This window comes from Emys orbicularis, chromosome 7 (genome assembly GCF_028017835.1).
Source record: "Emys orbicularis isolate rEmyOrb1 chromosome 7, rEmyOrb1.hap1, whole genome shotgun sequence".
NCBI classification, from domain to species: Eukaryota; Metazoa; Chordata; order Testudines; family Emydidae; genus Emys; species Emys orbicularis.
Window position 1 is genome coordinate 48,735,670 of NC_088689.1, and position 27,287 is coordinate 48,762,956.

A 27,287-nucleotide genomic window follows, 5' to 3' on the forward strand; every position below is an offset into this window, starting at 1 on the left:
TTAATAATTTGCAAAGGATTTCCAGCTCACAGAAAACAAAGTTCATTCACCAGTTACAGTTAATTAGCTTCACTTCATTTTCTGACTTGCATGAGGAAATTTATCCAGTTTTACATTCTCTGAAATAATTATTGCAATATTCCACACTACAATTTTTGACAAGTTGATTAACGGCCTAGAAAAAACAGTGACATTTTTGGCATATTATTACATGCATAGAATATTATTGTAAAAGTGATAATGTAGTCTTTTGTGAAGCAATTTCTCATATTATAAATACTTTGTGGTATGCATGCTATAAATCCTGTGCACATTTAATTATTTGTAATTAGTTGTGTGTTTGTAAAACTAACAGTTTAATCATGTTTAATTAGACACATTGTAATTGAAACATTTGATAGCTGCATGTTGTCTTGTTAAATTGATGAAGAACACCTGGAATGTGTAATTAGTTCCACCACTAACAAATTAACTTTAACTAAAATCTGCTATTAATAATTATTCCCCTTCCTTCCTGGTTGATCACTAGGCGGAGGATCATAACAAATATCCAGTTTACAGCCAATGTAATTTATTTGAAAAAGAACATGGCTGCATAAGCCCATCAACTACCAACTTTACGCTTCAGAAACACATTCTAAAATACATGGATGCCTTAACAACGATGCCTATGTATTTTGCACAGGACATTGTTTTTCCTGTTGAAAAAACAGCAGACAAAAGTTTACTTGTATTTCCAACACTAATTTTCAAACTCTAGAGATTGGGTGAGGCATAAGTGTGGGGGGGAGGGGGTAGAAGTCAAACCAGGGAGAAGCCCTTGAGGATACATTTTCATGTACTTCCTCAGCACTGGGAATTCTTTCATGGCATTTTCAACTAGTAGTCTTAGGCTTTGGCAGCTATTTTGATAAATAACTTGAAAGAGCAGGGTTTCTTCTATACAAATTGTCTGTCAAAACAAAAACTAACAAAATAGTCATATGTGATGTTAAGATTTTGTCATGGTTAATTTTAGTAAAAGTCATGGACTGGTTGTGGGCGATAAATAAAAATTCATGGGAGCTGTGACTTCTCTGTGACTTTTACTAAAAAGAACAGGGAAAGAAGGTGGAGGAGGGGGAGGAATGACAGCTGGAGCCCCACAGGGAAGGACTGACAGTCCCAGCCCCACCAGCACAGCCCCGTCTCCAGCTCCTGCTGTAAACAGAGGGAAAGGGGTGCGAAGCCCCAGCTCCGGCCCCAGCTGAAGCCGTGGGGAGGGAGTGCACAGCCCCAATTCCATTACCGGCTGAAGCCACAGCAGGCAGGGGGACCCCCACAGCTCCCCTCCGCAGCAGGAGACAAGGAGATCCCTGGAGCCCCTAGCTGCCACAGGGGGGCAGCAGGACCCACGCAGCTCCCCACTGTGGCAGCAGCAGCGGCATTCCTACAGCTCCCCACCACTGGAGAGGGGGTAGGGAGACCCGAGCAGCACCCCACCACTGCAGGAGGGGGCAGGGGGACCCTGAAGCTCTGAGTTCCCATGGGTGGTGGGGGCCCCAGAGCTCCCAGCCACCCGCAGCTGCCCAGTCCCTTCCCATTTTATCGTGGATATTTTTAGTAAAAGTCAGGGACAGGTGACAGGCTTCCGTGAATTTCTGTTTACTGCCCGTGACCTCTCCCTAACTTTTACTAAAAATATCCATGACAAAATCTTAGCCTTATATATGGTACATCTCCAGCCTTAGTGGAAATTACTACTGTAACCGTGACTCTGAGCCAATGGATACTTATCCCTGTCATGTGACATTAACATTTTGTAACCCTGACTCATGTTAAGTGACTGGGGAACAGGAAATATGGCCAATGCCTTCCCAGCACTGTGTTCCACATCCTTATCACAACTACAGCCCATCTTGTGCACCTCTTCCAGTCACAAGGAAAACAGAGAAGAAGAGGACAAGAGCCTCTTCTCTTATTTTACTATACGAATTTTTTTAAAAAAATGTATCTGCTGCACTTTGGGGCAGGAAGTGCCTTCCACTGCCAAATGCTGCTAAGAGGACACTGGGGGATTCCTGCACCCAATCAGTCCTTGTTCAATTAATAGTTACCTTCCTTATCTTCTCTCATCCTTCTACCTCCCATTTGTACCAAATAAAATTGAAGGAGGAACACCTCAGCCTAATGCTGAGTTCTCTTTGACTACACTGCATCTGTAACACTGGTCTACAATTTTTGAGAAGTCGTCTGCTTCAGAGATAAAATGTGCTATTTATTATGTATTTTGATGTGCTGAATTCAAATATGACAATTAAAACAACTGATTGGCTACTGTTTCTAAGATATTTAAGTTTTTACATTTTATGTCTATGGCTATTGTGTAGATAGTAGAGTTTTAATCATAAATTGTAAACCTAGGACTTTTCATGTGTTTATGGTTGCTTTACATGATAATATTTCACCTGTCCTGTTTATGTAACACTTTAAAAATCAGCAAAAGGGTTATATAAATAAAATTTATTATGAAACAAAAGGCAAAAAACTATTATGTACATAGTTTAGTCCTATTCAGTGTCTACTCGGCGCTTCTTGGCTTGTCTCTTGTATTCATTACATGGAGCATCTCTTGTCACTGTCCAGCAATAGTCTGCAAGCACTGATGGGCTCCATTTGCCCTGATAGCGTTTCTCCATTGTTGCAATGTCCTGGTGAAATCGCTCGCCGTGCTCATCGCTCACTGCTCCGCAGTTCGATGGAAAAAAATCTAGATGAGAGTGCAAAAAATTTATCTTTAGTGACATGTTGCAACCAAGGATTTTGTATGCCTTGAGGAGGTTTTTCACCGACAACCTGTAGTTGTCTGCCTTGTTGTTTCCGAGAGAATTTACTGCCACTAACTGGAAGGCTTTCCATGCCGTCTTTTCCTTGCCACGCAGTGTATGGTCAAATGCATCATCTCGAAGAAGTTTACGAATCTGAGGACCAACAAAGACACCTTCCTTTATCTTAGCTTCACTTAACCTTGGAAATTTTCCACGGAGGTACTTGAAAGCTGCTTGTGTTTTGTCAATGGCCTTGACAAAGTTCTTCATCAGACCCAGCTTGATGTGTAAGGGTGGTAACAAAATCTTCCTTGATTCAACAGGTGGTGGATGCTGAACACTTTTCCTCCCAGGCTCCAATGACTGTCGGAGTGGCCAATCTTTCTTGATGTAGTGGGACTCTCTTGCATGACTATCCCATTCGCAGAGAAAACAGCAGTACTTTGTGTATCCAGTCTGCAGACCAAGCAAGAGAGCAACAACCTTCAAATCGCCACAGAGCTGCCACTGATGTTGGTCATAGTTTATGCACCTCAAAAGTTGTTTCATGTTGTCATAGGTTTCCTTCATATGGACTGCATGACCAACTGGAATTGATGGCAAAACATTGCCATTATGAAGTAAAACAGCTTTAAGACTCGTCTTCGATGAATCAGTGAACAGTCTCCACTCATCTGGATCGTGAACGATGTTGAGGGCTGCCATCACACCATCGAGGTTGTTGCAGGCTACAAGATCACCTTCCATGAAGAAGAATGGGACAAGATCCTTTTGACGGTCACGGAACATGGAAACCCTAACATCACCTGCCAGGAGATTCCACTGCTGTAGTCTGGAGCCCAACAGCTCTGCCTTACTCTTGGGTAGTTCCAAATCCGTGACAAGGTCATTCAGTTCACCTTGTGTTATGAGGTGTGGTTCAGAGGAGGAGGATGGGAGAAAATGTGGGTCCTGTGACATTGATGGTTCAGGACCAGAAGTTTCATCCTCTTCCTCTTCCTCGTCTGACTCAAGTGAGAATGATTCTGGTGCATCAGGAACCGGCAGGCCTTCTCCGTGGGGTACTGGGCGTATAGCTGATGGAATGTTTGGATAATGCACAGTCCACTTTTTCTTCTTTGACACACCTTTCCCAACTGGAGGCACCATGCAGAAGTAACAATTGCTGGTATGATCTGTTGGCTCTCTCCAAATCATTGGCACTGCAAAAGGCATAGATTTCCTTTTCTTGTTCAACCACTGGCGAAGATTTGTTGCACAAGTGTTGCAGCATATGTGTGGGGCCCACCTCTTGTCCTGATCTCCAATTTTGCAGCCAAAATAAAGGTGATAGGCTTTCTTAACCATAGTGGTTATACTGCGCTTTTGTGATGCAAAAGTCACTTCACCACAAACATAGCAGAAGTTATCTGCATTGTTCACAGAAGTACGAGGCATCTCTGCTCACTTTGGCTAAACAGAAATGTGTCCCTTTGCAAAATCAAACACTGACAAATAAGAGAGCACCACACTGTATGATTTCTAGAGCTGATATAGGGCAATTTGTTCAGCAGAGTGATGTAAGCTTCGTTATGATTGCATCATCCATGACTTCTAGGAATAACATGATGCAATTCATATCATGTATGACGCAATACCAGCTTCAGATTGCATCATTCATTGTTTTGCCTAAAAAGCAAGTACTGTCCAAACCCAGTCATAGATTTATTCATAGATCCAGTCAAAGATGTATTTTAGTCATTTCTGGTTTAAATTGAGATCCCTTCCCTTTATAACTCACTTATCCTCTGCCATTCCCAAGTCAAGGGTCGTATATACTGACCCAATAGCATATCTTGAAAACTAGAGCCAATCAACAATTTTAAGCATCATTTTCGTTCTCAGTGATCCAGAATTAGTAAAGTTTGACTACATTTATTTCAGAAGCATTTTGGCTGTAGAGCAGTACAATTATAATCTGTCTGCCAGGAATCATTACTCTGGCTCCATGATCCCTTTAAGGATTTTCCCTGTCTGATTTGACAGTTAGCTAGGGAATACAAGCCCATGTCTAGGGTATTGGGCCCGTTCAGTATAATTTTAGACATTGTTCACAATATATAGCATGAACTTCTAAAAAAAAAATCAGCCCGAAGTAGACACATAACATGGAAAATTTCAGCCCAAACAATCAAGTTTCGCAAAGTTATAAGCAACTGAAAACTGGGTCTTATAATGGAAACTGTCAGACAACCCTAACTATAAGCACATTACTACCTGCACTGCCTAGAACACAGAGCACATATGGCCATTAGGAGATATAAAGTTTGTCTGTTTCCCTGGACTGGGACTAGGCTGCTACATAAGAATGATACCAGAATGATGTCACTGAGAAGAACCTGGTCTGAGAGATCTGTGACGAAGGTGGAAGGAAACTGAAGCTAGACAAATTTAGACTAAAAATAAGAGTTTTAAAAAACAAACAGTGATAGCAATTAAGTATTGGAACAACTTATGAAAAGTGGTGGCAGATTGTCTATCACTGAAAATTTTTAAATCAAAACTGTATTGTGATTGAAGTGGATCAGATAGGTTATAAGGTTCTGAATACTGTACGTGTTGATCTGTATTCGTCATAGAATCATAGATACGTAGAGCTGAAAGAGACCTCAAGAGGTCATCTAGTCCAGCCTCCTGCACTTAAGCAAGACCAAGTACACCTACGCTATCCCAGACAAGTGTTTGTCTAACTTGTTCTTGAAACCTTCCAGTCATGGGATTCCATAACCTCCCTTTGGTCACCTAGCCCAGTGCTTAATTACCCTTAAGAGTTAGGAAATTTTTCCTAATGCCTAACCTAAATCTCTCTTGCTGAAGATTAAACTCATTATTTCTTGTCCTACTTGAGTGGAAATAGAGAGCAATTGATCACTATTCTCTTTATAACAGCCTGTGACTGGGGTCCCAGTGGGGGTCAGCCGTGGTCACCCAATTAGGGTGAACTGCAAAGAATGGGGCAATCCCCAAAAAGCTGGTGGATATTCCAATACTTAGGTTTCTCAGAAGTCCAAACAACACAGTTCCCTTAAAGTGATCCAGCCTCAGGCCTCCTTCCAGATACCTAAGTCAAATATGATGATTTCTGAAAATCTTATTTCATCATATAAAAGAAAAGTTTCTACCAATCCCAAAGAATTGGACACATTACCTCCCAGGTTAATGAATGTTTCAGATCTTACCCAAATACACGCTACAGCCAATTCTTACTAACTAAACTAAAATTTATTAAAAAACAGAGAGAGAGTATGGTTAAAAGATCAATATACATACAGACATGAGTTCAATTCATTGAGGTTCAGATTCATAGCAGAGATGGTAAGCTTTGTAGTTGCAAAGATTCTTTCAGATATAGTTCATAGGTTATAGTCCAATGTCCAAATATCATATTCAGGGAGTACCAGCATAACTGGGACCTCAGTCTTGTGACTCAAACTTCCCCTGATGAAGCCTAAGCAAATCTGAGATGACAGAATCAGGACCCAAGGGTCTTTTTATACAGTGTTCTAGCATCCACTTGACCACACAGTCCTGGTTAAACAATAGGCTTTTGATGTAACCAATTGCTTTCTAAACACCACCAGTAATTAGTTACACAAATTAACATAGGGCAATTTATCCATTAAGCAGTCTATGACCAACTTCAAAGACACAGATAGACAATGACATTATTTTACCCAAGATTCATCTAAATGTTAATATTCCCTTTTGATCTCTGAATTAGTAGCTATAGTGACAGACAGGAACTGTCTGTTTACATGGGTAGCATTTAAGATACACACAATTAGTATTACTTCTAACTTCTAAAAAGTTCTAGCCTACTTGGCACAAATGGTTCTCTTTACCATTCGCATACCTTTCTAACATGACTTTAAAGGTGGGCTTTGGGTCATTCATCCTAGCTGTTTAACCCTTTCTGGCCATGAGTTATATTTTGTATAAGATTTGCTGCATTATATAGCAGTGGTAGCAACAATGGTCTGCATGGTTATATTTTAATTAGACAAAAAGAACAGGAGTACTTGTGGCACCTTAGAGACTAACAAATTTATTAGAGCATAAGCTTTCGTGGGCTACAACCCACTTCTTCGGATGCAGTTGTAGCCCACGTGGGTTGTAGCCCACGAAAGCTTATGCTCTAATAAATTTGTTAGTCTCTAAGGTGCCACAAGTACTCCTGTTCTTTTTGCGGATACAGACTAACACGGCTGCTACTCTAAAACCTTTAATTAGACAATGTCACACAGCCCTTAACATATTTAAAGACCGTTATAGGGTCCCCTCTCAGTTTTCTTTTTTACAGACTGAACATGCCCAGATTTTTTAACCCTGTCCTCATAGGTCAGGTTTTCTAAACATATCATTTTTGTTGCTCTCCCTGGACTCTTTCCAGTTTCTCCACATCTTTCCCAAAGAGTGGCACTCAGAACTGGACACAGTACTCCAGCTGAGGCCTCACCAGTGCAGAGCAATACAGTACAATGACCTCTCGTGTCTTACATACAATACTCTGGTTAATAAACCTCACAGTATTAGACTTTTTGCAACTGCATCACATTGTTCACTCATATTCAATTTCTGATCCATTGTGACCCCCCAATCCTTTTTAGCAATATTACTACTTAGTCATTTATTTGCCATTTAGTAGTTGCACATTTGATTTTTCCTTCCTAAGTACAGTACTTTGCACTTGTTTTTATTGAATGTCATCCTATTGATTTCAGACCAATTCTCCAGTTTATCAAAGTCATTTTGAATTCTAATCCTGTTCTCCAAAGTGCTTGTAATCCCTCTCATCTTGTGGTCATGCACAAATTTTATAAGCAAACTCTGCACTCCATTATTCAACTCTTACTTAATACTATGTGACCCAGAACAGACCTCTGAAGGATACACCCTCCCAGTTTGACAGAAAGCCATTGATAAATACTCTTTGAGTGTGTTTTTTTAACCAGCTGTTCATCCACCTTAGTCATTTCATCTAGACCACATTTTGCAAATTTACTTAGGAGAATTTCATGTGGGACAGTCTCAAAAGCCTTACTAAAATCAAGATAAATCATATCTACTGCTTCTCCCTAGCCACTAGGCCAGTAACCCTGTCAAAGAAGGAAATTGGGGTAGTTTTGCATGATTTGTTCTTGACAAAACCATGCTAACTATTCCTGATAATTTTATTGTCCTCCAGGTGCTTACATATTGACTGTTTAATAATTTGTTCTAGAATCTTTGCAGGTATTGAAGTTAGGCTAACTGGGTTCTCTTTGTTCCCCTTTTTAAAAATAGATATTATGTTTGCCCTTCTCCAGACTTCTAGAACCTCACCCATCCTCCATGAGTTTGCAAAGATAATCACTAACCATTCTGAGATTGCTTCAGCTAGTTCTTTAAGTTCCCTAGGATGAATTTCTTCAGGCCCTGATGACCTATGAATACATCTATCTCATCTAAAAATGTTCTTTTAGTTATTGTTTCCCTGTTCTGGCTTGTGTTCCTTCTCCCTTATTGATAATATTGGGTGAAATATCTGGACACAACTACTTTTTTAGTGAAATCTGGTACAAAGTAGCCTTCTTAGGGTATGTCTACACTACGAGAGTAGTTCGATTTTACTTAAATCGAATATGTGGAATCGATATTACAAAGTCGAACGTGTGTGTCCACACTAAGGACAGTAATTCGACTTTGTGAGTCCACACTAACGGGGCAAGCGTCGACATTGGAAGCGGTGCACTGTGGGCAGCTATCCCACAGTTCCCGCTGCCCATTGGAATTCTGGGTCGAGCCCCCAATGCCTTCTGGGGGAAAAAATGTGTCGAGGGTGCTTTTGGGTAACTGTCGTCATCCAACCGTCACTCCCGCCCTCCCTCCCTGAAAGCGCCGGCGGGAAATCAGTTCGCGCACTTTTCTGGTCAGTGACAGCGCGGACGCCACAGCACTGCGAGCATGGAGCCCGCTGCGACCATCGCTGCAGTTATGGCCGTTGTCAACGCCTCGCACCTTATCATCCACCTTTCCCAGAGGCAGATGCTGAGAAATCGGGCGAGGAGGCTACGGCAGCGCGGTGAGGACCTGAAGTCTAAGAGTGGCACAGACCTGTCACAAAGCACGGGACCCCGTGCCGAGGACATCATGGTGGCAATGGGTCATGTTGATGTTGTGGAACGGTGATTCTGGGCCCGGGAAACAAGCACGGACTGACTCATAGACTTCAAGGTCAGAAGGGACCACCGTGGTCATCCAGTCTGACCTCCCGCACGACGCAGGCCACAAAAGCTGACCCACCCACTTTCCCTTAACTCAGCTGTTGAAGTCTCCAGATCGTGATTTAAAGATTTCAAGTCACAGAGAATCCTCCAGCTTGCGACCCCTGCCCTATGCTGCGGAGGAAGGCGAAAAACCTCCAGGGCCTCTGCCAATCTACCCTGGAGGAAAATTCCTTCCCGACCCCAAATATGGCGATCAGTAGAACCCCGAGCATACAGGCAAGAATCTCCAGCCGGACCCTCATTTTACCAGCGATGGCACGTTATTGCCTAATTGACTAAAATCACGTTATCCCATCAAACCATTCCCTCCATGAACTAATCTAGCCTAATCTTGAAGCCAGGGAGGTCTTTCGCCCCCACCGTTTCCCTCGGAAGGCTGTTCCAAAATTTCACCCCTCTGACGGTTAGAAACCTTCGTCTAATTTCAAGCCTAAACTTCCCCACGGCCAGTTTATATCCATTCGTTCTCGTGTCCACATTACTACTGAGCTGAAATAATTCCTCTCCCTCCTTGGTATTAATCCCTTTGATATATTTAAAGAGAGCAATCATATCCCCCCTCAGCCTTCTTTTGGTTAGGCTAAACAAACTGAGCTCCTCGAGTCTCCTTTCATAGGAAAGGTTTTCCATTCCTCGGATCATCCTAGTGGCCCTTCTCTGTACCCGTTCCAGTTTGAGTTCGTCCTTTTTAAACATAGGAGACCAGAACTGCACACAGTACTCCAAATGAGGTCTCACCAGCGCCTTGTATAACGGAAGCAGCACCTCCTTGTCCCTACTAGAAATACCTCGCCTAACGCATCCCAAGATCGCATTAGCTTTTTTCAAAGCCACGTCACATTGCCGACTCATAGTCATCCTGCGATCAACCAGGACTCCGAGGTCCTTCTCCTCCTCCGTCACTTCCAACCTATGCGTCCCCCCAACTTATAACTAAAATTCTTGTTAGTCATCCCTAAATGCATCACCTTACACTTCTCACTATTAAATCTCATCCTATTATTATTACTCCAATTTACAAGGTCATCCAAGTCTCCCTGCAGAATATCCCGATCCTTCTCCGAATTGGCAATACCTCCCAACTTTGTGTCATCCGCAAACTTTATCAGCCCTCTCCTACATTCGGTTCCGAGGTCAGTAATAAATAGATTAAATAAAATCGGACCCAAAACCGAACCTTGAGGAACCCCACTGGTGACCTCCCTCCAACCTGACAGTTCACCTTTCAGTACTACCCGCTGCAGTCTACCCTTTAACCAGTTCTTTATCCACCTCTGGATTTTCATATCGATCCCCATTTTTTCCAATTTAACCAATAATTCCTCATGCGGTACAGTATCAAACGCTTTACTAAAATCGAGGTATATTAGATCCACCGCATTTCCTTTATCTAGAAGGTCTGTTACTTTCTCAAAGAAGGAGATCAGGTTGGTTTGGCACGATCTGCCTTTCATAAACCCATGTTGTAATTTGTCCCAATTGCCATTCGCCTCAAGGTCCTTAACTACTTTCTCCTTCAAAATTTTTTCCAAGACCTTGCATACTACAGATGTTAAACTAACAGGCCTGTAGTTACCCGGGTCACTTTTTTCCCCCTTCTTGAAAATAGGAACCACATTAGCTATTTTCCAGTCCAACGGTACCACCCCCTAGTTTACAGATTCATTAAAAATTATCGTTAAGGGGCTTGCAATTTCTTGTGCCAGTTCCTTCAATATTCTAGGATGAAGATCATCCGGTCCGCCCGATTTAGTCCCGTTTAGCTGGTCAAGTTTGGCTTCCACCTCTGATGCTGTAATGTCAATCCCCCCTCCTTTATTCCCCTCTGTCCTGCTCACTCTATTTCTAAGCCCTTCATTAGCCTTATTAAAGACCGATGCAAAATATTCATTTAGATATTGTGCCATGCCTAGATTATCCTTAATCTCCACTCCATCTACATTCTTCAGCGGTCCCACTTCCTCTTTCTTTGTTTTCTTCCTATTTATATGGCTATAAAACCTCTTACTATTGAACATAAGAACATAAGAACATAAGAAAGGCCGTACTGGGTCAGACCAAAGGTCCATCTAGCCCAGTATCTGCCTACCGACAGTGGCCAATGCCAGGTGCCCCAGAGGGAGTGAACCTAACAGGCAATGATCAAGTGATCTCTCTCCTGCCATCCATCTCCATCCTCTGACGAACAGAGGCTAGGGACACCATTCTTACCCATCCTGGCTAATAGCCATTTATGGACTTAGCCACCATGAATTTATCCAGTCCCCTTTTAAACATTGTTATAGTCCTAGCCTTCACAACCTCCTCAGGTAAGGAGTTCCACAAGTTGACTGTGCGCTGCGTGAAGAAGAACTTCCTTTTATTTGTTTTAAACCTGCTGCCTATTAATTTCTTTTGGTGACCCCTAGTTCTTGTATTATGGGAATAAGTAAATAACTTTTCCTTATCCACTTTCTCAACATCACTCATGATTTTATATACCTCTATCATGTCCCCCCTTAGTCTTCTCTTTTCCAAACTGAAGAGTCCTAGCCTCTTTAATCTTTCCTCATATGGGACCCTCTCTAAACCCTTAATCATTTTAGTTGCTCTTTTCTGAACCTTTTCTAGTGCTAGAATTGAATTTAATTCCCCTCGCAAGGTCCAACTCTACACGGCTTTTGGCCTTTCTCACTGCATCCCTACATGCTCTGACCTCAATAAGGTAGGTTTCCTTGCTGATCCCTCCCCTCTTCCATTCTTTGTACGCTTTCTGTTTTTTCTTAATCGCCCCTTTGAGACGCCCGCTCATCCAGCTAGGTCTAAATCTTCTGCCTACTAACCGTTTTCCCTTTCTCGGGATACAGGACTCGGACAGCTCGTGCAACTTCAACTTGAAATAATCCCAGGCGTCATCTGCCTTTAGATTCCTAAGTATGTTAGCCCAATGCACTTCCCAAAGTAGTTGCCTTAATTTATTAAAGTTGGCCTTTTTGAAATCGTAAACCTGAGTCACAGTTTTATTTCTGTTAATCCTTCCATTTAGTTTAAACCGAATTAGCTCATGGTCACTCGAGCCAAGGTTGTCCCCTACAACCATTTCCTCAACGAGGTCCTCACTACTCACCAGCACCAAATCTAAAATGGCATCCCCCCTCGTCGGTTCAGTTACTACTTGATGAAGGAATTCATCTGCTAGCACGTCTAGGAACATCTGAGCCCTATTAGACTGGTGGGACCGCATAGTGCTGCAGGTCTGGGATGAATCACAGTGGCTGCGAAACTTTCGCATGCGGAAGGGGACTTTCATGGAACTTTGTGAGTTGCTGTCCCCTGCCCTGAAGCGCAATGACACCCGGATGCGAGCAGCCCTGAGTGTCCAGAAGCGAGTGGCCATAGCCCTCTGGAAGCTTGCAACGCCGGACAGCTACCGGTCAGTCGCGAAACACTTTGGCGTGGGCAAATCTACCATGGGGGTTGTTGTCATGCAAGTAGCCAACGCAATCGTGGGAAACGTGCAGGTCATCATAGATGGCTTCGCCGCGATGGGATTCCCAAACTGCGGTGGGGCTATAGATGGAACTCACATCCCTATCCTGGGACCGGACCACCAGGCCAACCAGTACATTAACCGAAAGGGCTACTTTTCAATGGTGCTGCAAGCACTGGTGGACCATAGGGGACGTTTTACCAACATCAACGTCGGATGGCCGGGCAAGGTTCATGACGCTCGTGTTTTCAGGAACTCTGGTCTGTTTAGACGGCTGCAAGAAGGTATTTACTTCCCGGACCACAAAATAACTCTTGGGGATGTGGAGATGCCTATAATCATCCTCGGGGACCCAGCCTACCCGCTAATGCCCTGGCTCATGAAGCCCTATACTGGCGCCTTGGACACTGAAAAAGAACTCTTCAACTACCAGCTGAGCAAGTGCAGAATGGTGGTGGAGTGTGCTTTTGGACGTCTCAAGGGGAGATGGAGAACCTTACTGACTTGCTGTGATCTCAGCGAAACCAATATCCCCATTGTTATTGCAGCTGGTTGAGGCAAATGGCCTGGCTGCTGATTATGCCCAGCCAGACAGCCGGGCGATTAGAAGAGCCCAGTGGGATGCGCTGTGCATCCGGGAGGCTTTGAAAGCTAGGTTCCTGAGTGAGCAGGGTAACCTGTGACTATTACGTTTGTTTACAGAGAAGCTGAACCTGCCCCCGTTTCTTTACCCAGTAAATGTTCACTATCCTCTCCAGTTACATACCCCGTTCACCCCGTTCCCCCCCTTCCAACACATGTTTAAAAATAAAATCACTTGAATTTTGTTAATGAACACCGTTTTCTTTATTACTGTTTTCTCGGTAAAGTGTTGAACCTGGGACGCAGACTGTGGTGGGGAGCGGGTGTAGTGTAGTGATGCAAAGGACGCTTCTAAACTCCAGGAATGACAAGCTCCGCAGTGATGGACTGGTTGTTTCAACGGAGCCTGCCACCCCTCCTGTTCGGGACTCTGTGTGTGGGGGCTATGTGACTTTGTGGCAGGGGGAGGACGGTTACAGATCCCCTGCTGCGTGGCTCTGTGATCCAGGATAAGGACCGCTGCATAAGATCTCTAACCGCCCTCCCCCGCCACAAAGTCACATAGCCCCCCCCACACACAGAACATGAAAACCACCTCCCAGACTGACCAGGGTAACTAGTGACTGTAATGTGTGTGTGCCCTGCTGCTGAACCTGCCCCCGCCTCTGTACCCTGGTAAAGGTGACTGTCCTGTCCAATTACCAACCCCCTTCCCCCCCTTCAGACAGACTCTCCTCTAAAAGAACATGATGGAAACAGTAATTAACAGAAACGTATTTTTTATTAGCAACTACACATGAAACTGGGGGATGAAACTGGGACGGGGGCTTGGGTGAGGCGGGAAGGAAAGGACTTATCAAATTTTGGGGAATGAGAGCCTTCTGGTACTTGAGCAGTCTGCAGGGGTGGAGTGAGAGTTTTCACGGACTCTGCCGCCCCTCCTTCTTGGGACTTTGGGTGAGGGGGGTATGGGACTTTGTGGCGGGGGAGGGCGGTTAGAGATAGACTGCAGCGGGGCTCTGTCCTCCTGCCTCCGGTCCTGCAGAACATCCACAAGGCGCCGGAGCATGTCCGTTTGCTCCCTCATTAGTCCAAGGAGCATTTGAGTCGCCTGCTGGTCTTCCTGCCGCCACCTCTCCTCCCATTCCATGTGTGATCGGTGCATTTGGGACAAGTTCTCCCTTCACTGGGTCTGCTGGGCTGCCTGGGCTCGGGAGCAGCCCATAAATTCAGAGAACATGTCCTCCCGTGTCCTCTTCTTCCTACGCCTAATCTGCGCTAGCCTCTGGGAGTGTGATGCCAGGCTAGGTCGGGAGACAGTCGCAGCTGTGGGATGGGAAAAAGGGAGTGAATTCCTCAGAAAGATAAATTTAGTTGTGAACAAAGAACATAGTCTTTCTCTGTGAACAAGACCATGCACAGCACCTATCACATGCGCACTCAGGACAAGGTTGAATTTTCGGCCTTCGCATTCAGTGCCTGGGGTCTTGCAGTGCAGATCAGAGAAGCGGGGCAGGACACCGGAATTTGTGTAGCAGGCCGACATGGTAAGCCGTAGACTTGTGGCTGCTTAAAACTTTAATAATAGCACTGGCCTCCTTTCACGTTCAAAGCAATGCCAGTCCCTGCTGCCAGTAATCCGGCAAGCATGAACTCTGCCCCTGTCCCACCCCCTCGCGGCTGTCCCAGGGAAAGATCCCTGTATGCTGCCCCTCTCCCGCCTTCACCGCGTGGCTGTAAACCGCCGGTTACTGTTCTGTAAAGGAACAGGCAAGCAGTCCCAATACTAACATTCCCCTACCTAATTCAAAGCAGGTCACCATGAGCGACATCACTCTGATGAGGATTTCAGAGACGGAGAAAGAAAGGATGCTTCGGGAAAGCATGCAAAGACCAGGGCCGTATGCCGCCATGCTCTGCAAGGCAATGATCCCGGAGTATTTGCTTGTCTCCTGGCGCGGAAACGTTTCGTACCACGGAGGACCCAATAAGGCCGCTCTCCCCAGGAACCTGATGCAAAGGCTTTCCAATTACCTCCAGGAGAGCTTCGTGGAGATGTCCCAGGAGGATTTCTGCTCTATCCCCGGACATATAGACCGGATTTTACTGTAGCTGCACTGGCAGGGACTAAACAGTAGAGCGCCTAGGGCAAAACAATCATGCTAAACCGGACATTGTTAGATTTTTTTTTCAGTAGTTGCACTGCCAAGGACTGAAACGTGAAGCGTCTAGGGCAAACTAATCATGAAAAACCCATTGTTAATATTGTTAATATTCCTGTTCTGTTAAAAATAAATGTTTACATGTTTAAAACACTTACTGACTGATCCTTCCCCTGATTCTGTGTCTGGGTTAACGCCTGGGGACGGTTGGTAGGGGATCTCTGTAAGGGTGATGAAGTGATCCTGGCTGTCGGGGAAATCAGCGTTGTAAGCGCTGTCGACTGCCTCGTCCTCCTCATCTCCTTCCTCATCTTCCCCGTCCGCTAACATGTCCGAGGAAGCGGCCGTCGACAATATCCCATCCTCAGAGTCCACGGTCAGTGGTGGGGTAGTGGTGGCGGCCGCACCTAGGATGGAATGCAGTGCCTCGTAGAAACGGGATGTCTGGGGCTGGGATCCGGAGCGTCCGTTTGCCTCTTTGGTCTTCTGGTAGCCTTGTCTCAGCTCCTTGATTTTCACGCGGCACTGCGTTGCATCCCGGCTGTATCCTCTCTCTGCCATGGCTTTAGAGATCTTCTCGTAGATCTTTGCATTCCGTCTTTTCGATCACAGCTCGGAAAGCACGGACTCATCGCCCCACACAGCGATCAGATCCAAGACTTCCCGATCAGTCCATGCTGGGGCCCTCTTTCTATTCTGAGATTGCATGGCCATCTCTGCTGGAGAGCTCTGCATCGTTGCCAGTGCTGCTGAGCTCGCCACGATGTCCAAACAGGAAATGAGATTCAAACTGCCCAGACAGGAAAAGGAATTCAAATTTTCCCGGGGCTTTTCCTGTGTGGCTGGTCAGAGCATCCGAGCTCAGACTGCTGTCCAGAGCGTCAACAGAGTGGTGCACTGTGGGAGAGCTCCTGGAGCTATTACCGTCGATTTCCATCCACACCTAGCCTAATTCGACATGGCCATGTCGAATTTAGCGCTACTCCCCTCGTTGGGGAGGAGTACAGAAGTCGAATTTAAGAGACCTCTATGTCGAACTAAATAGCTTCGTGGTGTGGACGGGTGCAGAGTTAATTCGATGTAACGGTGCTAAATTCGACATAAACTCCTAGTGTAGACCAGGCCTTAGTGTCATCTGTTATTACTTCTTCTTCCCTTCTAAGTAGCTGACCTACACTGTCCATCTTTTTCCTGTTCCTAACATATTTATTGAACTTATTATTGTCTTTTACATCTCTTGCTAGTTGTAGCTCACTCTGTGCCTTAGCCTTTCTGATTTTATCTCTACATGCTTCCACTATTATTTTGCACTCATTCATAGCAATTTGTCCACGTTTCCACTTTTTGTATGATTCTTTTTTGATATTCAGGTAATTAAAATGTTCCTGATACAGCCATATTGGCCTCTTACTGTTCTTATCTTTCCTTCACAACAGGATAGTTTGCTTCTTTGCCTTTAATATCGTCTCCGAGAAACTGCCAGCTCTCCTGAACCCTGTTTTCCCTTAGAATTTCTTCCAATGGGATCTTGTCTACCAGTTCTCTGACTCTATCAAAGTCATCCTTTAAATCCATTGTCCTTATTCTGGTACTCTCACTCCATTCTTTCCTTAGAATCATGAAATATACGTGTTTCATGATCATTTTCACTCAAGCTCCCTTCCACTTGCATCTGAAGAAGTGAGGTTCTTACCCACGAAAGCTTATGCTCCCAATACTTCTGTTAGTCTTAAAGGTGCCACAGGACCCTCTGTTACTTTTTACAGATTCAGACTAACACGGCTACCCCTCTGATACTTCCACCTTCAGACTCACACCCAAGTCTCTCTGTTAGTCAGAATGAAGTCTAAAATGGCTGCCCTCCCAGTTACTTCCTCCACCTTCTGAAAGAAGTTGTCCCCAACACATTACAAAACTTTACTGGACATTTTGTGCTTTGCCCCATTACTACTAGACCCCCATTATTGCTGTGAATCTTAAAATAAGATAATGGTACTAACACTGTATGTGACCAGGTGAGTGAGAGAAGTTATTTCATATTCAGTTATAAGACTTTCGTTTGTGATTGCATTAATTTAAGTTGTATTGGAATAAGTGGAACATTTATTAGATGCCCTATAATGCTTGAAATCAATGGGAAGGCAACACAATGGCTTCCCAGATAAAAATACCTAGTTGCACACAACAGAGAGACACTAGGGGCAAGTTGTTAGCTTCAAAGATCCTTTATCTTGTCTCCAACTTCCTGTAAACCCAATAGGGTAATGCTAGGAACTACCAGACCAAAGGTCAACAAACCATTGAAATGTGTTTTGATTCCTGGAATGGGGCTTCATTTGTGAGCAGCTGTCTAGGGAGAAAGGCTGGCACAGGCAGGCTCTGAGGTGTAATCTGAAGGAATTTCCCCTCCCCACATCAGATCCAGACAATGGTAGGCCTTACACAACAACCAGATGTGTATAGTATTCTTTATTGTTTTTAAGGTATGTTTTCTCTGAAATGCTTTTGTTCTAAATAAATACTTTGCTTTAAGGAAGCTGCTTGGTCATCAATTACCACTCTCATTACCCCAGAAGGAACGGAATTTCAGGATCTGAGCCCAAGTCAAACCTGCTAAGGTGGTCATAATTGATGCATGGGACAACCATCCAGTACCTGGTCTGAAAATAGGAGAAACAAATAAGAAAGAGATGATGACCTGATACCTCACATTTAAAGGAGGTGCATAGGGAGAAACCTGCTGGCACGTGAGGTGCATTTTGCCTGGTAACTGTGACACGGATGTTTTTCTAAAAGATATGTCTAGTTCAAACAGGAATTAATTCCTGGCCTATGGCCTGTGTTATGAAGGTGATCAGCACAGAGGAGCACAATGGTCCCTTCTGGCCTTACAATTTATGAAGATAAAAATTAAAAGATGGGGATACTTCTTCCTTCCTGGCAGGATATGAGATGGGACAAGAAAGGTGAAAAGTAATCTTGAAAAATGCTAAGGAATTCATCGTAATATTGGCCTATGCGGGCACATGACATGAGTAAAGGGAAATTCAAGAAAAATAAAGAGGAGACTTGGGAAGAGAAATGAAAACTTAAAATCAGACATAGCTATTTTTTCAAGAGCCTGCTGGCACCATGCATGAGTTTAAGGAGATTGCACTGTAGCCAATTGATAGATTCACTCATGGTGTGGAGAAGAAGGCTTCATTGACCGCTGAAATATGTTCTGGGATGAGAAGAGAATGTTTGGTTTAGAGTGATGGTCTCCACTTAAGCACAAAGGGAACTAGTTTCCTGGATTCTAAACCGTCAACACTGATTAGGCAAGCTTTAAATGGAAAGGAAGAGGCAGGGGAGGAGATTTCACAAGCATGGTAGTGTATTTCCACTACACAAAGTATGAGGTTGACGGGGATTGTTCTGTCACAGGAAAGGATGACTAGTTCTGTAGGAACATTTGTGTACTGAATTATCTATACACAAGTGAGGAGTATGGGAAATAAGAACTAAAAGTGGTACTAAAAGATAAGGATTGTGACCTAATGGGCATAACTAAACTTTTTTCTTTTTTTTCTTTTTTAAACTCAGCTCTCTTTATTCTCTAACAGCTTGGAAAGAAAAAGTAACAGATGGAGAACAGTTATACAATGAGTAAAAAATGTATCAGGACATTCCCAAACAAGCTTTCTTCTCCTCTTAAAAACAACAGAAAAAACAGTTGCTCTAAATTAAGGTGCTCTAACTCCCTAAGGCCAAACATATGAAATTACCACAGCTTTGAAAGGAGATCTATTCAGAAAAGCAGTTATTTGACTGTTGGGTTCCTTTAGGAGCTTTAAGCTCCCAAAGCAGTAATTGTGCTAATCCAGTAGAAAATGACAAAGCTGCAGACAATCCCTCTATTGAAATACCTAAAATGAAAAACAGCAAATATTAAAATAAACTGCCTTTTCATCTAGCCATGGGGAAAAAAACAGCAAGGTGGTGAAGCATCTACTGTAACAAGGTGTTAAACCTAACACCATTAAATGCAGGGATACAAACATCAAAGGGAAAGGATGTAAAGAGAGATTACATGATGTGTGTGTGATGTTACACTCCATATTCTTCATAGAAATATTATGATAGAAATATGGCATAACTAATATTTTTTATGCAAGATGGGTCATATGAGGTATCATTGAAAAGGCTATGATCTACTAAATGTGGTTATCCAATTTGTATGCATATATCATTTCTGTATCTGGAGTTAGGAATATTGACTGTGTAACAATTACAACTGTGTGTGTACTTGGGGGAATGCCAACCAGACAGTAGACAATCAGCCTGAATGAGTCGTTTAAGAAGGACAATAGAACTTTGAAGTTCTCCCACCTTCTTGGGATGTTGCTTTGACACTGCAGGGTCATCTGATGATGTCACCTGGTACGGAGTACCACCTTGGACACTGCTGGTATTTTTCCACTGGAAACAAAGCATTACTGCCTTGTATAAATTCTATTTAAGACTGGGAAATAAGTCAATCAGGGCTCTTCTCCATTGGCTCCCTGCCCAAGAAGGAAGACTGCTGAAAGCACCTGAAGAGACAAAGGAACTAAGCTGCGAAAAGGCAAGGGCTGAGTCCAGGCTAAGACAGGGGTCTAGTAAAGACCTAGTTTGTAAAGGGGGTCTAGTCTGTAAAGAGAAATAACTGGAAATTTAAGCTGCAGAAACTCTGCAATCTGCTAAAAACAACATTTAGGGTGAGAAATTACGTTTTGTAACCTGTTTCTTTAGTGAATTAAGCTTAGGTTGCGTGTTTTGTTTTATTTGCTCAGTAATCTGCTTTGTTCTGTTTGCTCTCACTTATAATCACTTAAAATTTACCTTTTTTAGTAAATACACTTATTTCTTGTTTATTCAGAACCCGGCCTGTGCAATTCATATCGGGGGGGGGGGGGAAGGGGGGGGAAAGGCAAAAAGCTGTGCATAACTCCCTCCACATTGAGAGAGAGGGCGATTTTTATGAGCTTGTATTGTACAGATCTCACTATACAGTGCAAGACAATATTATTTTGGGGTTTACACTCCAGATGGTGTGTGCGCACCGGAGTGTTGGCCATTCCCCTAGCTGAATCCTCCTACACAGAGCTGTTTTCAGTCTGTATCTGCAGCTGGGTGTGGTCTTACCTCTGCTGGAAAGGAGCTTGAGAGCCTGGCACCGCAATCCAGTGCAAGGGAAACCCAAGCTGGTAGGACTGGCAGGCTCAGTGGGAACCCAACACATCCGGTGGCACCCCAAAAGGGTGGTCCAACCCGTCAGAGCATGTATGCATGCATATCTATTCAAACTTTGGCCCCCATATTTCCCTCTGTTCTGGGTTTGTGATGGGAAGGAAATAAGCAAAAATTCCTGCCAAAAGAGGCCTAAATTCACGGAAGGGATTGCAGCTGCAAAATGTGACTCCAAAGAGATGCAGAGTCAGAGGATGAATCTTTTTTGTGGTCTGTATTATTACAGAGATACTTGCTGATAGTTGCAAATAAATTACCAAAATAATTGCAAATGTCAGGATTACATTGTGTTAATTTTGATGAATAAAATAAGCAGAATTATAAAATATTGTGCACAGAATTTTTATTTTTTTGGCACAGAATTCCCCAGGAATAGACTTTTACAACTGTCACATGTACAAAAATCTTAGTAAATGCTGAGCAGGATACATTCCAACTTTTAAAAAAATTGGGAGATATAAGCACATTTTAAATACAATTTATATTTATTACCTGTTTTCTACAAGAACTGGAATAAAAGGATGTGGAAAATTCATTATTGAGGCTGATACATTAAACATCTGGCAGAAGGGGGACATGAGACATTCACCATACATTGATGTATTTATGGAGAGCCTCTCTCAATGTGTTACTTCTGCTTCTAAGAAAATGATACGTTTTAAGATTCAATTTTTATTACCAAAAAAAAATAAGAATCAACAGAGCTTTTCATAATAAAAAGTTCTAAATTGATAGAAACATGAACTCCTTTTTACCATTTCCTTGATGATGTAATTATCCTTTGAAGAGGGATCCTCAGTTGTTGTGGTTATGAACATTAAAGGAAGGTAAGAGACTATCAGAAGGTATTCAGGAACACTTTCACCAGCTGAGTTCTAAAGCCCACAAAAATGGAATATAAGGCAACTAAATATATATAAGAAAATAAGAATTGTGTGTTTTGTGTTATTTTGAACTTTGGCACAGAACTTAAATGCACATATACAGATGTTTTATGCAATCTAAAATCATAACTTTCTCTGCAAACTGTATTTTGTGATTTTAAATAATTTTATACAATTTAAGGATTCAATCATGCCATTTATAACATACAGATGGACTGTTGTACCCCTACAGACTTCACTGGGGTTCCACAGGGGCAGAGCAGTCTACCCATGTGTTATAACTTGCAGGCTCATAGTTTAAATATGAAAATTATGTCAAAATGCAGTGGCTTTTCCTTAAGCTTTTCCTACCAGATGCATTTAATAAAAGGACTAAAGTCCAAATGATAGGAAATATCCTTATAAGAGCATGACAAATTTACATGTAAAAGAAACACTAATTTTATATTTATAATTTTTTAAATTTAATTACAATACTGTTTTGGCAAACCAATCATAACAACTATGATATCCCTACTCAAAAATAAATATTTTAATTGGTAAGTGAAATCTACTGAACTTATTTTTCTATTGCAGATATTTCCAATTCTAATTGAATATAACATTTTTTGATTATATATCATATTTGATACATTTTTGATAATTTTCTTCTAGTTCTGCAATTATAGCTAGCACTTAGCTACTGGTTAATTGCATCTTTTGAATTAATATTTCAATAAATGTTCAGTACTAATTTACTCCCTCTTTTAAATATACCTCTTGTCTGCAAAGACCTCATATTATTCTTTCCAATGTTGCAATTTTTCATGTTAAATTTCTTTGTTGTTCAACTGGGTCTTATAAAAAAAACCTACTGTATCCGGCATTAAAGTTAATTTACTTCCCTTTGAAATTTCCTGATCAATTTGATTGAGTTTCTCACATTATTAATGTTACTGTTAAGGCAATAGTCTATACAAATCTTTGGTCTTTTTGTATTATGAGGTATGCAGTAGTTTAAAGCAAATGAAAAAAGAAAAAAAAAAATCTGTTGAGTACATTAGCATGCACAGGATGTAATTATTTCTAACAATTACAAAATACCTGAATATAGTAGGCTGCCCTGCAACCTTCCAATCAGAAAATATCTTTTAAAAAACACTTATTACATACTACCTCAATTTCATCATTATATTTCAATTCACAGCTAGCAGTTACATCTTACAAAATAAAATAATGGAATATTTTATCTGTATCTTCTGTGTCCAGAGTGTGGTTAATTAAGTCATTAAATTAATGCAAGGATTTGCCATCTCTCTTTTCACAAATTTTGGCAAACTTTTTCCATTTTCTCAGTTGCGCTCCATATAAAAATAAACTGTTCAACATACTGGAAGTGGCATTATACTTTATGCCCCTTGACATTTCCATTCTGGTTTCTCAGTGGCTCCACACCTCCACTATGAAAGCACTTTACCAAAAGATGCTTGACTTTTCACCAGAAAGATGTTTTTTGAAATTTTAAGTGTTTTCTTCTAATTGGTTTACCTGTTAAACAGATGAAATATAAATTATTAAAACAATTTAAAGTATCTTATTTTTGCTGATGTTCACAGATTAATGTCAAAGGGGGAAATCAGCATACATTCAGTTGATCAAAATTCAAAAATGAAGTGAAATTAAAAAAACAAAACTGCACAAATATAAGTTTAAGAGACTGTGTTTCAATTTCTTTTCATTTCAATTGAATTCAGTACTACCAAATATTAAACTACATTAAGTATATATGGACTTTTAATTTTTTAAAACTCATTAACTCTTTAGTACAATAATTAACATAACTAACAAAACTCATTAATTTGTTAGTGTGTTAAGGACACTTAGTATTCTTTTGTTTCCAAGCTACCTGTGTTGACTTCATAGGATAACCTTTGTTGTTGTCATTAGATATCCTACCATTCATATTTATCTGAGTAAGACGACATATGCAAAATCTTTGAATGTGTTACACATTCTGTGTCATGAGATAATTAAATTTTGAGTCTTCACAGTAAAGTTTGTGTCACCATACAGGATTGGAGGGGAAAAAATTGTAGTTTCTACAGTATAACAGTGATAGACTGATGCTTGCTGCATCTTTTGAAGAGACTTTATGCAAATTCCAGCAATTTGCATGAAGTCACTGTACTGTTAATTGTAGTAATAGATTTCAGCTAAAAACTAAAGCTACAGTATATCTTTTCAAATTGTCCTGGTTGTAATTTTGAAACTACCATTGTTGACCATTAATCAGACAAAACTAAGTTACTTTTCAGTTTCAAAAGTTTTATTAGGCATTCATCTACTAGAGGAAAGTGTTCCAAATACTTCTAACAATGGAGGAGAAATAAATAAAGGAATTAAACACTCTCCTCAAATATCATACACTGTTTTTTTAAATGTTATATTCTAGTAAGGGACTTGACATAAATAGAAAGGGTACAATGCAATACATAAGAGTGACTTAATTGCCTTACTGCAGAAGTACAAGTTATGTTATCTACAGTATCACCTGTGACTATTTCAGGTTGTTTTTTAAAATTATGTTCAACAATAACAAAAATGCACTGTGGCTTATGTGCTGTATCATATACACAGGTGAAAATGAGTGCAAAAAAAATTATTTTAAAGCTTTCTTCTTTGACATACAAACAATTGTAAAACTCTATTTAACAAATACAGAGCAAGGATGTTATGAATAAAGAAAAAACAGAAATTTAAGATTAATGTCCAAGTTGAATAACTTAGAAATGTGTGCTACAGTGTGACTTGCGCAAGATGTATGGAAACTGCTTTAATAAAAAACTAGATTAAAAAAAGTTTTTTTACTCTGCCTTTTTGTTTTTAAGCATTTGGTATACAGGACCCTGAAGGTCTTCAATGCTCTCTGCAATTGGCTTATTAAGAGTTTCCGGAAGAAGAAGAGTCAAGAATCCGGCTGATACTCCACTGATTCCAAACACCATGAATGGTACAGATGGGTTAAGAGTTTTCTGAAATTAAAAATCAGTGATAAAAACCCCAAATTAATTCATGCCCCAGGATATTTCTAAAAATATTGCAGCATTATTTGTTCATGTTTCATATATATATATATATAATTTCAATTAATTATACACAAAAACAAGTTATATCAAAAGGTCTGTTCTTCACAGCATTCACGTATGTAATATCTATTAACAACAATGGTAATTATTTAGATATACATTACGAAAAGAATGGATCAAAAACTCACTATACAAACAATTATTCATATCAAAATCTCCATTATGAATGTTTGCAAGCCAAAGAGCATTCAGGTACTAAACTAGGTATCAATACAAAATTTGTTTACAAAGACAGCAGCAGCAGATAAATACTAGGTAACTCACTTAATGTAAAAGATAAAATGTTAATTTGCTTCTTTCTCAAAGGAATGACATTTTATAAAAAGATATTCTATTTTGTAATTACCAAAAAAAAACCAAAACACACAACAACCAAAACACCCTCTCTCATTAGTTAAGTCTGGAATTTGACTATATCAATATAATTAAATAGAGCTTAAATATACATTTGCAGAGGTATATATAAGTATCCCTTGAAAAAGATCTACCTGCCATGTCAGAATCATGAAAGCAATTCTGAGATTATTCCAATAAACTAGAAGTCTTGGGGGGGAAGTGTCAGTAATTAACATGAATAAAATAAAAAGTTTACTTACCATGGATGGCACAAACGGAGCCAAAACACCACCAAATCTGCAAGTCATTGAACAGACACCCAAGCCAGCATTTCTGTTCCAAAGGGGGGAAAAAAGGATGTGTAATTTCAAAACGTGATATGATTAGAACGAGCCCTTAACAAGCAATTCTATTCTCAGGTATGATCCAAGCTTTATTGTTCTTTTTCAAATGAAATGTACACAAATACTTTTTTAAAATGTCAATCCATCACTTGGGAGAGCCTGACAATGTTTTTGTTTTGTTTTGTTTGGGGGGGGGAGGGGAAGTCAGTCTATTAATGTAATTAATATAAGTCCAGCAGGTAAGTCAACCTGTGTAACAGTAAAAATTACTATAACCAGCCAATGAAGAAAATATCCCATCTTGTTATACCAATAGAATAAAAACCAGCAGGATCTTATTGAGAGGGATAAGGCAAAGATGCCACATTTATTGTAAATATAATGATAAAGCAAAAGATAAAAGTAAACAATGTTGTTTGACTACTTATTCCTATCACTACTTATTCCTTATACACACACACACATATATATTCATTCACACAATCATTCATTCAAGTTCTGTATAGGTGTTATAGTTATCAGCCTAGAAGTTGCTCATGCCAAGTTACTGGCCAGGTATCTTGGTCATGAGGATGGAGCCGAGTCTGTGTCAGGTGCACCTGATGCTCTTGGAGGTTGGCAGCAGAACCAGAGACTCAAAATCCTCAGTCTTGAGAGTCCATTCTTATAGGAATTAATTCCTATGTTAGTCTATGGGAGCTGTTTCATCCTGCTGTTGCTGACTCAATCAGCGGATGGCACATTCCTGGGCACATTCCTGGTGGCTCCACACTGTCCAAAGTTTGTGTTTCTCATCCTTCCAGGTGATGGGGTGGATCCCAGTTTACCCTCCGGGGGTTCTGGTGGTCCACTTTACACATTCTTCGGCCGATGGATACTCCCTTTCTAGGCTGGCACCTCCCTAACCATTCATGTACATCAAGCATTCATCAACATACATTCCATATCTTAACCATATTTTAATTTACTGTCTCCACCACTTTCGGGGTGTGTGCTAATTCATTTGAGACTCCCGGCCCTTTAATCACAGAGGGTGGGGGTCTGTTCCTAGGAGCCGTTGCTGTTACAATGAAGTGAAAGTCACTTAACGGCTTATAGCGTTTGTTTACATTGTATCGATTACTTCAAGAACAAAGTCAATTAACTTGTTTGTAAGTTTTACATAGTGATAAAGTATCTTTCACAGGACAGATACAATCAATGGTTTCTACAGACAGTAGCTTACACATTTTAACAGAAGACCCAAGAGATTTTTGTACTTGGTGAAACTGTTGCATTTTAAAGTGTGGGGGACAAATTATTGGGGGGGGTCACTGTTACTTGTGGGAATCACTGTTAGTACCTTCTTTAATATCCCTACAATCTATCTCCCAAGGATATCCATGCCAAAAACCCCATCCTCTGATGCAATCCAGTACTTCCCCAAAAGTCTGAATAAACAGATAGGCTTTACATTATGCCCTACAAGTCAATAAATGTGGGCTACTCTGGACTGGGCTACAGAATGAATTCCAAAGTTGACAGGAACCTCATGGAGAATGATCTAGCAACTCCCTCCTTTATAAACTGAGTAAGCTGCAGCTTAAGGGCCTCTACTGCAATATCTCACCGGGAGAATGGCAGTCTCTGAAACAGGCAAGGTCCTAAGTCATTTAAGTCTTTATTGATCAAAAAGAAAACCTTAAAGTCCACAAAGAAGTCAGTGGCCTGTCAGTGCAGATCCTTGAGCACTAGTGTATCATGCTCCTAGAGAAATACACCAGCTACCAACTGTGCTGCTGCATTCCACTCAGTTTTCAAATTAATTTTAAAAGGTACAACATCATAAAGAGTGGACTGTAATAAGACATGGATAAATGTAGAAAGGTCCACCTCACAAATAAATGGTTGCAACTTCCTGATCAAATGCAAATTCTTTCTGGGCCACTGCAACTATATGACTGCCTAACAGCAGCTGGGAGGTCTATTAATACCACTGGTTGTGAACCTGAGTGACAGAGAA

General features: G+C 41.3%; 1 protein-coding gene across 1 annotated transcript in view; it reads right to left on the bottom strand.

The window, feature by feature from the left end:
- Positions 1-22,980: 22,980 nt before the first annotated feature.
- LOC135881680 (solute carrier family 22 member 15-like) overlaps positions 22,981-27,287 on the bottom strand; it is a 56,137-nt gene continuing 51,830 nt past the window's right edge. Inside the window, exons 11-13 of the mRNA XM_065408349.1 lie at positions 25,202-25,274; positions 24,333-24,491; positions 22,981-23,007 (exon numbers count right to left, since the gene is read on the bottom strand). Of these exons, the coding sequence (XP_065264421.1) occupies positions 22,981-23,007; positions 24,333-24,491; positions 25,202-25,274 (259 nt within the window). The remainder of the gene's footprint in view (positions 23,008-24,332; positions 24,492-25,201; positions 25,275-27,287) is intronic.